The 15,138-nt window shown below is 46.2% G+C and overlaps 1 protein-coding gene across 2 annotated transcripts in view; it reads left to right on the top strand.

The window, feature by feature from the left end:
• Positions 1-15,138, top strand: part of LOC147107297 (cilia- and flagella-associated protein 47-like) — a 797,073-nt gene that overhangs the window by 233,305 nt on the left and 548,630 nt on the right. For both annotated transcript variants that reach the window (XM_086006182.1, XM_086006181.1), the window contains 2 exons: positions 356-450; positions 13,328-13,493. In XM_086006182.1, coding sequence (XP_085862308.1) covers positions 356-450; positions 13,328-13,493 — 261 coding nt within the window. The remainder of the gene's footprint in view (positions 1-355; positions 451-13,327; positions 13,494-15,138) is intronic.

Genomic DNA, 15,138 nt, shown 5'->3' with positions numbered 1-15,138 from the left:
GCCTTCTACCGCTGACTTTCCTTCCTGGTAGCTGGCCAGCCGGTCAATCTGGTTGGCTGCCGGGCAGGAAACGGAGTAAAAATTGCTAATGAGGCGCTGCTGTTGAATTTGACAGGACTCCTGAGTTCCCGGGATTTCTGTGTTTTCCCCCCACTACTATGCTCCCCCGCTCCTTCCCCGCCTCACCGTAAATATCGGGGCCTTGTTTTTTGTCTTACTTCAACGCAACAGACTCATGTTTTTCATATACCACAGTATAAGTGGATTAAAGTAGAGGTGCATGGTTTGCTTTCACTTTAGTTGTGTAAGGAAGGCTGTGGAGGGCTCTAATTTTAATCTTCATTTTTACCCGCAGATCCAAGTCAAGATCAATTGAATACTCAATTGTATGTTGTGGTTCTAGGAGCAAAAGACAGTATGAAGTGTGAATTATTCTTCAATCCTTCAGAAGTAAGTATTGAATAAATAAGTCGGTCTATTTTGTTTTTAAGTCTAATATTTGTGTTTTACCCCTTTCTATGACGTACTTTCATTATTGAGAACTAAGAGATTGGGAGGGGGTTAGCGTGGGCTGGTTGAGACCCGCGGTTGTTTTGTGGAGCGAGGAGGAGCGCTGTTTCAGCTGCTCACGACCCAGAATTGCCAGTCAGGGCTTGCGCATCTGTCAAACAAATTTACAAGTCCGGGTCAGAAATGGGCGCAGGAGGCTGCCTTAAAAAAAAAAAGTATGGTGCAATGTGTTTGTGTGATGTGTGTCAGTGAGTGTGGTGCAATGTGTTTGGGTGAAGTGTGTCAGTGAGTGTGGTGCAATGTGTTTGGGTGAAGTGTGTCAGTGAGTGTGGTGCAATGTGTTTGGGTGAAGGGTGTCAGTGAGTGTGGTGCAATGTGTTTGTGTGAAGTGTGTCAGTGAGTGTGGTGCAATGTGTTTGGGTGAAGTGTGTCAGTGAGTGTGGTGCAATGTGTTTGGGTGAAGCGTGTCAGTGAGTGTGGTGCAGTGTGTTTGGGTGAAGTGTGTCAGTGAGTGTGGTGCAATGTGTTTGGGTGAAGTGTGTCAGTGAGTGTGGTGCAGTGTGTTTGGGTGAAGTGTGTCAGTGAGTGTGGTGCAATGTGTTTGGGTGAAGTGTGTCAGTGAGTGCGGTGCAATGTGTTTGGGTGAAGTGTGTCAGTGAGTGTGGTGCAATGTGTTTGGGTGAAGTGTGTCAGTGAGTGTGGTGCAGTGTGTTTGGGTGAAGTGTGTCAGTGAGTGTGGTGCAGTGTGTTTGGGTGATGTGCCTGCCATAGTCGAAGAGCTGTCAGTATGTGCAAGGTGTAAGATGTGTGTGTGAGTGTTGCAGCAGTGGTAAAGTTGTGAGGGTGAAGTGAAGCTATGATTGTAAGGTATGAGTGCTGAAAGGTAGAGCTTGTTGGTAGGTGAGTGATGGGGGTGTGGTGCATTGAGCAGTGTGTGAGGCTTGTGGTAGGATATAGCATTTGCTGTAGCCTTCACTCACCTTGACCTGCCATGTGAGGTGATTAAACTGCTTGCGGCACTCGAGCCATGCCCTCGGTATGAAACTATTGGCCATGACGTACCCAGATATCACTTGCCACAGCCTTCTTGATGTCTGCAGTGATGGCTTCCTGCCACCCTGCGCGAACAGGCCTGCTCTCCACTGCCACTACCAATGCCTCCAGAGCCGCATCGGAAAACCTTCTGCCTCATTCTCTCTGCAGCTGTCTTCCAACTCCAATTCCAGTGACAATGAGGTGCTGCTGCAGTAAAGCACCTCCCCTTTAAGTAGTGAATAAATACTAGGCCAAACCTTACTGGCCATTAGACTGCACCCGATATTGGCCCACCTGTTGAGTGGTAAGTCAACCAGCAGCGGCTTTAGCGCGGAGATCGGCACGCCAATCATGTAAATCAGCAGGCAGCATGAATTTTGCATGCTGCCTGCACCACTTTGAACAGGCGCAGTCAAATAGCGCTGGGCCACGACACCGCCCGTTTTCGAGCTATATCCAATTTCTAGGCCTTGAAATGTTTCCACATAGTTTCTGTGGAACAGACTCTCAGCAAAAGCAGCAAATCCTTCAAAAAAAACTGCATAAATATCTGGTTGAATCCAGGGTTGGCAGTTACAGGGAAAGTTATGAGATGAACATTCCATGATGCACATTGGTAGGGGTGGTGAGTAGATGTTATCTATTTTTTAATCCAACTTCACATCTCCATTATTCAACCCTGATAGTGGCAGAGATGTAAGGATAGATGAATATTTTCTGAGGTTTTCCTTGGTTGTCTTTGGAAATCAGGGACTTTTTACAGAGAACATTCCTCAGCGGGTTAATTGGATAGGGTAGAGTCCATATTAGAGTACAGTATACATGGTCTGTGGAAGGATTGAATTCTATGGACCAAATGGCCTGTTCTCATTCCCTGTTTTCTATGTTCTTTAGAGGTATAGGTGCCAAATTGTGGGAAACACTGAGGAGCAAAACCGAGACAAGAGCGATTCCGAATTATAGCCCTGTCTGCTTGCCTGAATCTGGATGCTCTGCCTTTTGCCTGCCCATGTAACCATGGAAGAAGGCTAATAGCTATTATTACTAACCATTTTCCATAAGCCTCGACTTTAACCTCCACCGCCCCCCCCCTCAATGCCTGACAACGGGGTGGGCAGTGGGGTTACTTCCGTGTTCGCACCATGCACCCTCCTGCTGCCATTTTAATTCCCTCATTTCAGTAAGTGCCGTTGGTGCTTTGTTTGGTCTCCTTGTGAGCTGGGAGGAGCAGCAGTGTTCCTCCAGGCCCCACAAGAAAGCTCTGGACCTCTCTGGGTTCCCTTTACCTTCCCCCGACCCGGATCACCTCTGGACCCTTCCCCTCACTATTTGCCTTCGTGCCGGGAACTGTTGTCTCAGATCCTCGATAGCAGCTGCCAACCGGGCAAAATCCTGCTCCACCTGCTGGCTAGCTGGTAATTCCCACCAGGTTCGGGCAGGAAATGGTACTGGAACTTGGTAATGAGGCGCGGGAGTTAACATTGGTGTCATCATGAGCGCTTCCCACTCGCCCCCATACTCCGCACCCATGGCCCGAGTTAAAATCGGGGCTTATATTTTCCAATTTCTATGCATGCATCTGTTAAAGCCACTCGAGGGCAGCAGTGGTTCATACAACTTTACAATGAGTAGCAAAGGATGTGAAAAGAATTTGTAACTAAATATTTCAAAAATGCTATTTCAAAATTGCAAGCCTGCTATATGAAACATTGAATTCTTGAAATACGTTTCAGCCATCATTGTAAAGCAGATTGAGTACTTTGATAAATATAAACCGATGAAAGAGTCAGCGTGGATTTGTGAAGGTTAGGTCATGTCTGACTAATTTAGTTCAATTTTTTGAGGAGGTTGCTGACATGGTGGATAAGGAAGTGTCTAAGGATGTTGTCTATGTGGACTTTCAGAAGGTATTTGATAAGGCTCCGTACAACAGATTATCAAAAATTAAAGCACATGGAATTGGAGGTAACCTTATGATATGGGTTGGTAATTGTTAGGGCAGTAGGAGATGGAGGCCTAGAAATGAGCTTAGGCTAGTTTCTGGGTGACAATGGGTGCAGATGATAATCCCTGTGTCTGGTGATGGAGGCCCAATGAAATTAAGAGAAATTGGCCCTTGGGCCTCATCTAAATAATTGTGACGAGCTGCTGGGGACTGTTGCGCCTCCACAGGCATCTCCCCAGATTCAAGAAGCGAATTTCGGGCCACCTGCTTCGCCGGCTGTGGGCCTTAGGTAAATCCCAGGAGGGAGGTGGGAAGGAGAATGGGAGTTGAGCCGATTGTGGGCCGGCAGCGGCTCTTAAGAGGGCTGAGGAGCTGAGATGAGCAATCCTTCTCCTCCTTGCTCCACTGGAATGATTAACATAATTTTAAATTAAACAACTTATCTGAAGAATCCTGAGTGGGGCAGGCCCTAGGCCTATCAATACCAATTTCAGCGGGACCTAAAACAGGCATTAGTCCCCTCATTTACATATGTAAAGGACCTAATGCCTCTCTTAGGTGGATGCCAGGGTCCCTGAAATATGGCCTGACCCAATGTCAGGTTGGGCATTTTTCAGGGCACAGTACAGGAAACTCTCGATTTACCGGCACCTTAAATAACCGGAAATCTCTGTTAACCGGCAAAATCCAGGAGTAGGTTCAGGTAAGTTTTACTTCATATTAGTGGCCGTTCCTGGATCTGTGGCTGTGCAACCGGGGTTCCTGCACCTGTGGCTAAGCAACAGGGATGCCTGGATCTGTTGCTGTGTACGGGGCTCTCGTACCTTTTACTATACCTCTCTGTAATCCGGACTTTTTGATAAACTGGCACCACGCCGGTCCCGGATAAAAAAGAGTTTCCTGTACATTGGTCCCCAAAATTGGGCCTCCTTGCGCCCATTTTACACCCAGATGTGTTTCAGGATTTCTAAGAGACCAGCAGATGCCATAGGGGTACCTTGCCACATTTAAAAAACCTAATTTCATTGTCTACAGCCCTCTGAGTTTGATTTGGATGTCCCGATGTGGACTCACTCTGTATAGGCTGAGCAACTGGTTACTGAGCGGTTTGTTCATGGATGGTTGAGGCATCTGACCGTCCACCTGTGCGATGGCTCACTGGCACTTGTGAGACTGTAAAATGATCGTTGAGTTTATCTAGCTGCTTGAGAGTATTACATTCCTGATCAAGTAGCCAAATTCTTCAATCATCTGGAACTACCATATCTGCAGAAATCTTTTCCTTTATATTGGCCCAGAAATTCGGGTCGGAGGCTTCCCGCGGGTGCAAGCCTCCGACCTGCACTTACCTAGCGCACCGGCCGTTGAGCTGTGGGCCCACGTGGGATTCCGATCCTGGGCCTCCTCCAACTGCCGGCGCGCTGTGCTTGCATATCCCAGGGGCGCAGTTAGTTCGATGAGCCCCCTGGGATCACTTGGGCCATGGAGAGCCAATGGTAGCAGGGAATGCTTCATTCATAAGTTTGACAGGAAGAGCTGTCAAACCTATAAATACTATAAGCCCCAAAACATCACTAAATCTTCAAATAATTTTTTTTTAAATCACATTTTTAAAATAACTATAAATTACATGAAATAACTATTTTAAACAATAATTTAAATTAAAAAAAAATTAATTACATTTTCTAATGGGGCTAAAAATAAACTTACCTTTCTTTAAAGTATTTAAAAATAATAAACCTGTGGAAAAAATGTTTTAATTTTAATTAATTCACCACTTACCTTGTAAAAAGCAGGCCTTGCGCCTGCTTTTTAAAAGTGTAACTCCTGGAGACTTACCCTCCAGGAAAAACCTGGAAAAAAAACGTAAGTTCGATGCGCACGCTCTGCCTCTCCTGCTCACGCGTTCCACCTCTCAACCCCTTCTTTCAGGGGAACGGAAGTGCCGGTTTCCCGCACATGCGCAGTGCATGCACAAAACCGGCACTTACATTGGGCTTACGGGTGAGTACCCCGTGCGTACTCACCCGTGGAGACCCGAATTTCTGGGCCATTAAATGACAAAGACCTTTGTACAGTAGTCTGTTGCATTTTCACTTTCTAGCTAAAGCTTCCAATTTGCTAACCAGATCGTGAATGGATCCAGGTAATGAATAGGTTTTTCCTTAACAGACGATTTTAATTCCCCCTGCTTGACGGTAACAGTGTGGGTGGCAGATTAAAGTCACGTGCACCATTCCCGCCCCCCACCATTTTAACTGATTTGTTTGTGGCTGTGTGCTAAGTACCCACCTCAGGCAAGCGGGGTTCTATTAAAAGGTCAAAGTTGCGCACTGATGATGTCATACCCACTCCCACTGCATTTTAATTCAAATTCATGGATGCTCCGCCCGCTCTCAGACCCACCAGCAAGACTTACATCAGGTGAGAGGGGCTGTGCGTAGGAGGTCATACCCAGCACTCTGGGTCTACAGGCCACGACTCACCTTCCTGGACCTAACTGAGGAGCAATGCAGGAAGAGACTGCGCTTCTCCAGACAGGTTGTTGCAGAGCTCTGTAACTCGCCCCCTGCAACACGACTTGCTGCCTGCTGGACGAGGAGGGGGGTGCCGATGGTAAATGCCTTGTCTGTAGCGCTAATGGGGTGCTAATTAAGCGGACGGTGTTCTGGATGGTGTTGAGCTTCTTGAGTTTGATTGGAGCTGCACGGATCCAGGCAAGTGGAGAGTATTCCATCACACTCCTTACTTGTGCCTTGTAGTTGGTGGGAAGGCTTTGGGGAGTCAGGAGGTGAGACACTCACCACAGAATACCTAGCCTCTGACCTGCTTTTGTTGGCACAGTATTTATGAGGCTGGTCCAGTTAAGTTTTTGGTCAATGGTGACCACCAGGATGTTGATGGTGGGGGATTCGGTGATGGTAATACTGTTGAATGTCAAGGGGAGGTGGTTAGACTCTCACTTGTTGGAGATAGTCATTGCCTGGCACTTTTGTGGCGCGAATGTTACCTGCCACTTATCACCCCAAGCCTGAACGTCGTCCAGGTCTTGTTGCATGCGGGCATGGACTGCTTCATTATCTGAGGAGTTGTGAATGACATTGAACACTGTGCAGTCATCAGCGAACACCCCCATTTCTGACCTTGTGTTGGAGGGAAGGTCATTGATGAAGCAGCTGAAGATGGTTGAGCCTAGGACACTGCCCTGAGAAACTCCTGCAGCGATGTCCTGGGGCTGTGATGATTGACCTTCAACCACCACAACCATCTTCCTTTGTGCTAGGTATGACTCCAGCCAGTGGAGCGTTTTCCCCCCGATTCCCATTGGCTTCAGTTTTATTAGGGCTCCTTGATACCACACTCGGTCAAATGCTGCCTTGATGTCAAGGGCAGTCACTCTCACCTCACCTCTGGAATTCAGCTCCTTTGTCCATGTTTGGACCAAGGCTGTAATGAGGTCGGGAACAGGATGGTCTTGGCGGAACCCAAACTGGGCATCAGTGAGCAGATTATTGGTGAGTAAGTGCCGCTTGATAGCACTGTCGATGACACCTTCCATCACTTTGCTGATGATTGATAGTAGACTGATGGGGCGGTAATTGGCCGGGTTGGATTTGTCCTGCTTTTTGTGGACAGGACATACGTGGGCAGTTTTCCTCATTGTCGGATAGATGCCAGTGTTGTAGCTGTACTGGAACAGCTTGGCTAGAGGCACGGCTAGTTCTGGAGCACAGGTCTTCAGCACTATAGCCGGAATGTTGTCGGGGCCCATAGTCTTAGCTGTATCCAGTGCGCTCAGCCATTTCTTGATATCACGTGGAGTGAATCGAATTGGCTGAAGACTGGCTTTTGTGATGGTGGGACCTCAGGAGGAGCCCGATATGGATCACCCACTTGGCACTTCTGGCTGAAGATGGTTGCAAACACTTCAGCCTTGTCACATGCCGGGCTCCACCATCATTAAGGATGGGGATATTAATGGAGCCTCCTCCTCCCGTTAGTTGTTTAATGGTCCACCACCATTCACGACTGTATGTGGCAGGACTGCAGAGCTTTGATCTGATCCGTTGATTGTGGGATCGCTTAGCCATTTCTTTCGCATCCTGCTTCTGCTTTTTAGCATGCATGTAGTCCTGTGTTGTAGCTTCCCCAGGTTGGCATCTCATTTTTAGGTACACCTGGTGCTGCTTCTCACCTGCTCTTCTACACTCCAGGGTTGGTCCCCTGGCTTGATAGTAATGGTAGAGTGAGGGATATGCCGGGCCATGAGGTCAGATTGTGGTGGAATACAATTTGCTGCTGCTGATGGCCCACAGTGCCTCATGGATGCCCAGTTTTGAGCTGCTAGATCTGTTCTGATCTATCCCATTTAGCACGGTGGTAGTGCTACACAACACGATGGAGGGTGTCCTCAGTGTGAAGACGGAATTTTGTCTCCACAATGACTGTGCAGTGGTCGCTGATACCAATACTGTCATAGACAGATGCATCTGTGACAGGTAGACTGGTGAGGACGAGGTCAAGTAGGTTTTTCCCTCGTGTTAGTTCTCTCATAAGAACATAAGAAGTAGGAGCAGGAGTCGGCCATACGGCTCTTCGGGCCTGCTCCGCCATTCAATAGGATCATGGCTGATCCGAATCTAGACTCACGTCCACTTCCCTGCCCTCTCCCCGTAACCCCTAATTCCCTTATCTGCTAGGAAACTGTCTATCTCCATTTTAAATGTATTTAATGTTGCAGCTTCCACAGCTCTCTGGGGTAGCAAATTCCATAGATTTACTACCCTCTGAGTGAAGAAGTTTCTCCTCAGTTTTGAAAGGGCAGCCCCTTATTCTAAGATTATGCCCCCTAGTTCTAGTCTCACCCATCAGTGGAAACATCCTCACCGCATCCACCCGATCAAGCCCCCTCACAATCTTATATGTTTCGATAAGATCGCCTCTCATTCTTCTGAACTCCAATGAGTAGAGTCCCAACCTACTCAACCTTTCCTCATACGTCAACCCCCTCATCTCCGGAATCAACCGGGTGAACCTTCTCTGAACCGCCTCGAGAGCAAGTATATCTTTTCTTAAATATGGAAACCAAAACTGCACGCAGTATTCCAGGTGTGGCCTCACCAATACCCTGTATAACTGCAGCAAGACTTCCCTGTTTTTATACTCCATCCCCCTTGCAATAAAAGCCAAGATTCCAGTGGTTCAAGAAGGCAGCTCACCACCACCTTCTCAATGGCAATTAGGGATGGGCAGTAAATGCTGGCCTTGCCAGCGACGCCCACATCCCATAAATGAATTTAAAAAATCACAGGTTACCTTTTTGGCCTCTCCTACTCTTTCTTTAGTTATCCTCTTGCTCTTTATGTATTTATAAAACATCTTTGGGTTTTCCTTGATTTCACTTGCCAATATTTTTTCACATCTCAGCTTAGTAAAATTGGCCTTTCCCTAATTGAGAACTTTTACTCCTGGTCTATCTTTGCCCTTTTCCATAACTACGCTAAATCTAACTAAACTATGATCACTACCACCAAAATGCTTTGCCACTGGTACCCCTTCCACCTGCCCAGCTTCATTCCCTAAAACTAAGTCCAGAACTGCCCCCTCTCTTGCTGGGCTTGCTACGTATTGGCTAAAAAAGTTCTCCTGAATAGATTTTAAGGATTCTGCGCCCTCTATACCTTTTACACTAAGTCTGTCCTAGTAAATATTAGGCTACTTGAAATCCCCTACTATTACTGCCCTATTGTTTTTGCATTTCTCAGAAATTTGCCGACATATTTGCTCTTCTATCTCCCTCTTACTATTTGGGGGTCTATATTACACTCCCAGCAGTGTGATTGCCCCTTTTTGTTCTTCAGTTCAACCCATGTGGCCTCATTTGATGATCCTTCTAACATATCATCCCTCCTCACAACTGTAATTGTTTCTTTAACCAATATTTCGATCCTCCCCTCCTTTTTTATCCCCCTCTTGATCTCGTCTGAAAACCCTGTAACCAGGAATGTTGAGCTGCTACTCCTGCCCTTCTCTCAGCCATGTTTCAGCAATAGCTATATCATACTTCCACGTGTCTGTGCCCTCAGCTCATCTGCCTTATTCACTAGACTCCTTGCATTGAAGAATATACCATTAAGCATTGCCAAACCCCTTTGTTGTCTATTTTCTAGCCTTTGTTTCTTCTGCCTTCCAAACTCACTTACTAATTTACTGCCTTCTATTTCCAGCTTTGCTTCTCTCCCTTCTGAATCTACGCTGAGGTGCCCATCCTGCTGCCAAGCTAGTTTAAACCCTCCCCAACAGCACTAACAAACTTCCCTGCAAGGATATTGGTCTCGGCCCTGTTGAGGTGCAACCCGTATGGGTTGTACAGGTCCCACCTCCCCCAGAACCAGTCCCAATGCCTCAGGAATCTAAAGCCCTCCCTCCTGCTCCATCGCTCCAGCCACGCATTCATCTGCTCTATCCTCCTGTTTCTGTGCTCATTTGCACGTGGCACCAGGAGTAATTCGGAACTGTTAGAGAGCGAGATACACTCAGGGAACTCCTGCAGTACCTGCCTGGTCCTCCTTTTCTGTCTGTCAGTCACCCATTCCTTCTCTGCTTGCAAACTCTTAAGCTGTGGAGTGACCATCTCCTGAAACGTGCTATCCACGTAGCTCTCGGCCTCGCGGATGCACTGCAGTGACATTAGCTGCTCAAGCTCCCAAACCCGGAGCTGATGCTCCTCCAGTTGACGACACTTCCTGCACATGTGGTTGTCCAGGACACGAGAAGCATCCTGGACTTCCCACATGGCACAGAGTGTGCATTCGACGGGACTGAGGTGTCCTGCCATGCCTCTATTTATTAAACTACTAACTAAACTTCTTAGTTTAACCCACTGCCCTAACTTAGAGAGAAAATAGACAAAATTATTTACTCAATTTTAACAAGAACGACTGAGATACTAAACACAAAGGGCTGGATTTTGATACTGGAGGCGTGTAGGAGGCGGGACTACAACTTTCGAGGTTGTAGTCCCGCCTCCATCAAGTTGTGGCCAACCCACGTGATTTTCACTTGATTGACCTTGTTGAGCCCGCCCAGCGGGCTCAGCAGGCCAATTAAGTGCCACCCGGCAACAGGTGACGTCACAGATTGATATTTCATCTGTCAAGAGCTTTTGACAGATGAAATATCAGCGTTTGACAGCTCTTTGAAGCTGTCAAACACTGACAATCTGTACACTAAGTTAATTCCTTCCTCTCAGGCTGATTTAGAGATCTCGCTGGAACAGAAAGCTGAATGCTGCAACTTTTGACAGCTCGCGGCATTCTGCTTTCTGTGCCGGTGAGATGAGGGACTCCCGAGACCTGAAGGAAGGAAGGCTGTAAAGGTAAGTAAAGGTAATTAAACTTCTTTAAACACTTTACACACACCAAACACACTTACCTCTGCACTCATGCACCCATCACTCACCTGAACACCGGACATCTCGAACCCTCCAAGCCCTTCAGCCCGACGGTCCGCCTCGCTAACTTGGCGTGGTTTGGAGCCGTCGGGAATCCCACACTTCAGGAATAAAAATAGGGATTAGGCTAAAAACTGCCTGTTAACTACCGTTAACAGGCAGTTAATTGGCACTAATCCCCTTCCCGCCTCGGGGAGGGGGGTCCCAGTGCGGGGCGGGTACCCGCCTCCTTTGAAACTGGCATGGAGGCGGGTTGGGGGCGGGATGGGTTCGTGCCCCCCCGATTTCGTGATTTTAACCCCCCACACACCTCCAATCCCGCTTCCACGGTCCAATGAAATTCCTGCCCAAAGAATCTAAATATTAGATATTTAGATACTTAACTTAGAGTCTGTGGGCTGGATTTTCATTGAGGAGTCGGGTTGGAGGTGGGACTACAACTTTCGGGATTGTAGTCCCGCCTCCATCGAGATGCAGCCAATCCACGCGATTTTAACTTGATTGACCTTGTTGAGCCCGCCCAACAGGTGACGTCACAGACTGAAATTTCATCTGTCAAGAGATTTTGACAGATGAAATATCAGCATTTCGCAGCTGTTTGAAGCTGTCAAACACTGACAGTCTTACTTTTAACCGAAGTCCTTCTCCACAGACTCAGTTAGAAATCTCTCCTGCACAGAAAGCTGCAGGCTGTCACTTTTGACAGATTGCAGCCATTCTGCTTTCTGTGCCGGTGAGATGAGGGGCTCCCGGAACCTAAAGGAAGGAAGGCTGAAAAGGTAAGAAAAGGCAATTTACACTTCTTTAATCATTTTAGACACACCAAACACACTTACCTTTGCACTCATGCACACATCACTCACCTGTACACTGACATCTCGACCCCTCCAAGCCCTTCAACCTGACGGCCCGACTCCTCTAACTTGGTGTGGTTTGGAGCCATCGGGAAACCCACACTTCAATCTTCAAAATAGGGATTAGGCTAAAAACTGCCTGTTAACTACCTGTTAACAGGCAGTTAATCGGCACTAATCCTTTCCCGCCTCGGGTAGGCGGGTCCCAGTGCGGGGCGGGTACCCGCCTCCTTTGAAACTGGCATGGAGGCGGGTTGGTGTCGGGACCCCCGATTTCGGTATTTTAACCCCCCGCATGCCTCCAATCCCGACTCCATGGCCCAATGAAAATCCTGCCCAATGAATCTAAATATTAGATAGTTAGATACTTAACTTAGAGTCCTTGGGTTCTGTGGCTCCACTCTCTCTTTTGAGTTGGATGTGAGAAACCGCCTTCTCTCCAGTGAATTCCTACTATCACCAAATTCTTCCACTTGGTTTGCGATCCACTCTGATTGTGATTCACCCAGCTCTGTGCTCAAGCAATGGGTAAGTTGGTTTGCTTCTTTTTGAAATTTTGCAATAAATATAAACTGGTTATGTTGTGTAAATATGAATCTGATTTTCTGATTTCTGAAACACAATAGTCTAGAGTTTCCGTATGATTTCCACCCAGACATCAGTGTAATCTGGGGGAAATCAAATTTATATAGTTGCTGAATTTTAAGCGTAAGGGAGTTGCGCCCATAACCACTTTACACTGGAGTATTCGCGATCTGTTACGCTGGTTCAAAAGTTCATTTACCCAAAGCAGTGGCCACCCACAAAACTGGCCATGCCCCCAGGTCAGAATGGCGATTTTCTATCAATTGTGCTTGTTCGATGGTGTTGACCGCATTGTGCCCAGAAACTCAGGTGCACAGGCACCCATGATCACATGCCACCAGAATTAATCACTTGATCTGGAGTGACCCGCCGTCAATTGAAGCCACTGATCCAGGTATGTGTCTCCTGCTGCTGCTGCAATTACTTTAAATTCAGTTTATATTCGTTTAAATTCAGTCAATTTATCTTGGTATGTAAGACCTGTGATCAGCAGTCAATTGAAGCCACACTGGTGTGTCTTGCTCTGCTACAGTAATTATTTAATTGAAGACTGCAGTGAACAGCACTCAATTGTAGCCAAAGTACAGAGAGAAAAGTGTCTTACCTTGTGTCAGCCTCACTCTGAAGGGATTTTCTTTCCTTTGCCTTTTATACAACCCCCACCAGCATCTTGAAGCCCTGTTCCAGTCACAGATTTGATTAAGTTTGATAATGCTGTTTGATTGTGTTGATAAATGGGAGAGTTTACGTTCGTACTTATGCTAATGAGTTTGAGCGGAAACTTCAGTGTAATTTCACCGTGGTAACCTGGCGTAGTGTCCAGTGCATTCTGCCGATTGCACCCCTAGCGGAAACTCCACACCAACTGTTCTACAGCAATAAAATATTACACTTACTCCCATTTTAGAAAATACTTAACAGCAGTAATTACTTTTTTGTCTTTAGGTGGCATCCTATGATTTTAATCTGCCAGTAAATATCAATGGCAGTATTTCACCATCACCTCCTCCAAGTTCTGTACCACCTGATCCTTATGATGACATATCTATAGATTCTTCTCAGGTACAATTACTGAGTCCTGCTACTCCGTGTCACAGAGTGCAAGCTACCGGTAGGTTCAATAGAAAGAGAAAATGTCATTGCAAGCATGTTTTTAAAATAAATTCCAAGTGTGAGTTTCTCCAGATGACATCACATGGTATTTGAAACTTATGCTGTTCACAAAACTAAAAAAAAGTTACAAAATAGGCTTGTAAGGACTGTAGTGGAAAATCACCCTGGATTTCCACTCAAGATAGAATTGAATCACGTCAAAGTGAGTTCATGGATTTACATACAAGCATACAAAAAGAAGGGTGAGAAAAATCCATCAGGCCAGCTTGTCTGCCTCATCTAGTCAAAAGTGAAACCTAATTACAAGAAATACAATCCTGTATAATGCTTTCTAGCAGCTTTCCTGGAACTGAGATCAAACTCATGGGCCTATAATTACCAGGGTCCAGCTTGCTTTCCTTTTTAAATCATGAGACTGCATCAGCTTCTCTCCAATCCATGGGAACTAACACCGACTTCACTGGGTTATTGAATGAGTTACTTTTTTTCTCGTACTCTCTATAACATGTTGAATAAAGAAGCAATCATTAGCCGTATCAACAAATAATTTGGTCTTGCTTTCCTCTGCACTTGGCTGCCCCATGACAAACTACTTAGAGGATGGATAGTTACAATTCCGCATGATATCAAGACAACTGCTCTTCTAATTTGGCCACATAGTTCCCTTTCTTGCTCTTACTGTTGCACTGAAGGCTTATAATGTATGTCAAGAATCACCTTTGGAACAACTCCATAACCGACTGTTACACAAACCACTTTAGCTTCCTCCTGCTAATCAATAAACTCCCCCTCTATTGCAATTATATCCTCTTTTACAAGTAAAGCTACAGCACCTCTCTTTTGTAATCTAACCTATCATTTTGGAATCGCTTGTATCCTTGCAAATAAACTTCAGATTCATCTATTATCCAACCAAGTGGCAGAAATACCTATAACAACTAAATTCTCAATGCAATCATATATCTGTTAATGCAACATTTATTTCTCATGCTTTAGCATTAGCCTACAAAATCAAGGATTTCCTTGCATGTCTTATGTCATTCACCCAAAGTAAACTACATTAATTCCTGTAATTGAAATTCATTAAAATGTTACCACTATCATCAGCTGTCCTGCATTCCCTAGACCCAATTCTCTGTATCTTGTTCTGTCAATGATGATCAATCTTGTGCAGGTACTCTAGCTGCGGCTTTATTTATTTCCCATCCTTGGTTGCCCTTGAGACGGTGGTGATGAGCCTTCTTCCTGAACTGTGCAGTCCATGGTCCATGTGATGAAAATACTCCCACAATGCTGTTAGGTGGGGATTTTGACCCAGCAACGATGAAGAACAGTGATATATGTCCAAGTCAGGATGGTGTGTGACTTTGAGGGGAACTTGCAGGTGATGGTGTTCTCATACACCTGCTGCTATTTAAGGAGGTGGAGGTCACGGGTTTCGGAGGTATTGCCAAAGAATCCTTGTTGAGTTGCAGCAGTGCATCCTGTAGATAGTATACACTGCTGCCATGATATGCTGGTGGTGGAGAGGGTGGATGTTTAGGCTAGTAGATGAAGGGCCGATCAAAGCGGGCTGCTTTGTCCTGGATGGTGTCAAGCTTCTTGACTTGTTGCAGATGCATCCGTCTAGGCAAGTGGAGAGT

The sequence above is a fragment of the Somniosus microcephalus genome, chromosome 14, assembly GCF_052327205.1.
Source record: "Somniosus microcephalus isolate GS21.2 chromosome 14, FLI_Smic_1.0, whole genome shotgun sequence".
Lineage (NCBI taxonomy): Eukaryota > Metazoa > Chordata > Chondrichthyes > Squaliformes > Somniosidae > Somniosus > Somniosus microcephalus.
Note: the sequence above shows the minus strand (reverse complement) of the source record. Positions and strands in the feature narration are given on the sequence as shown.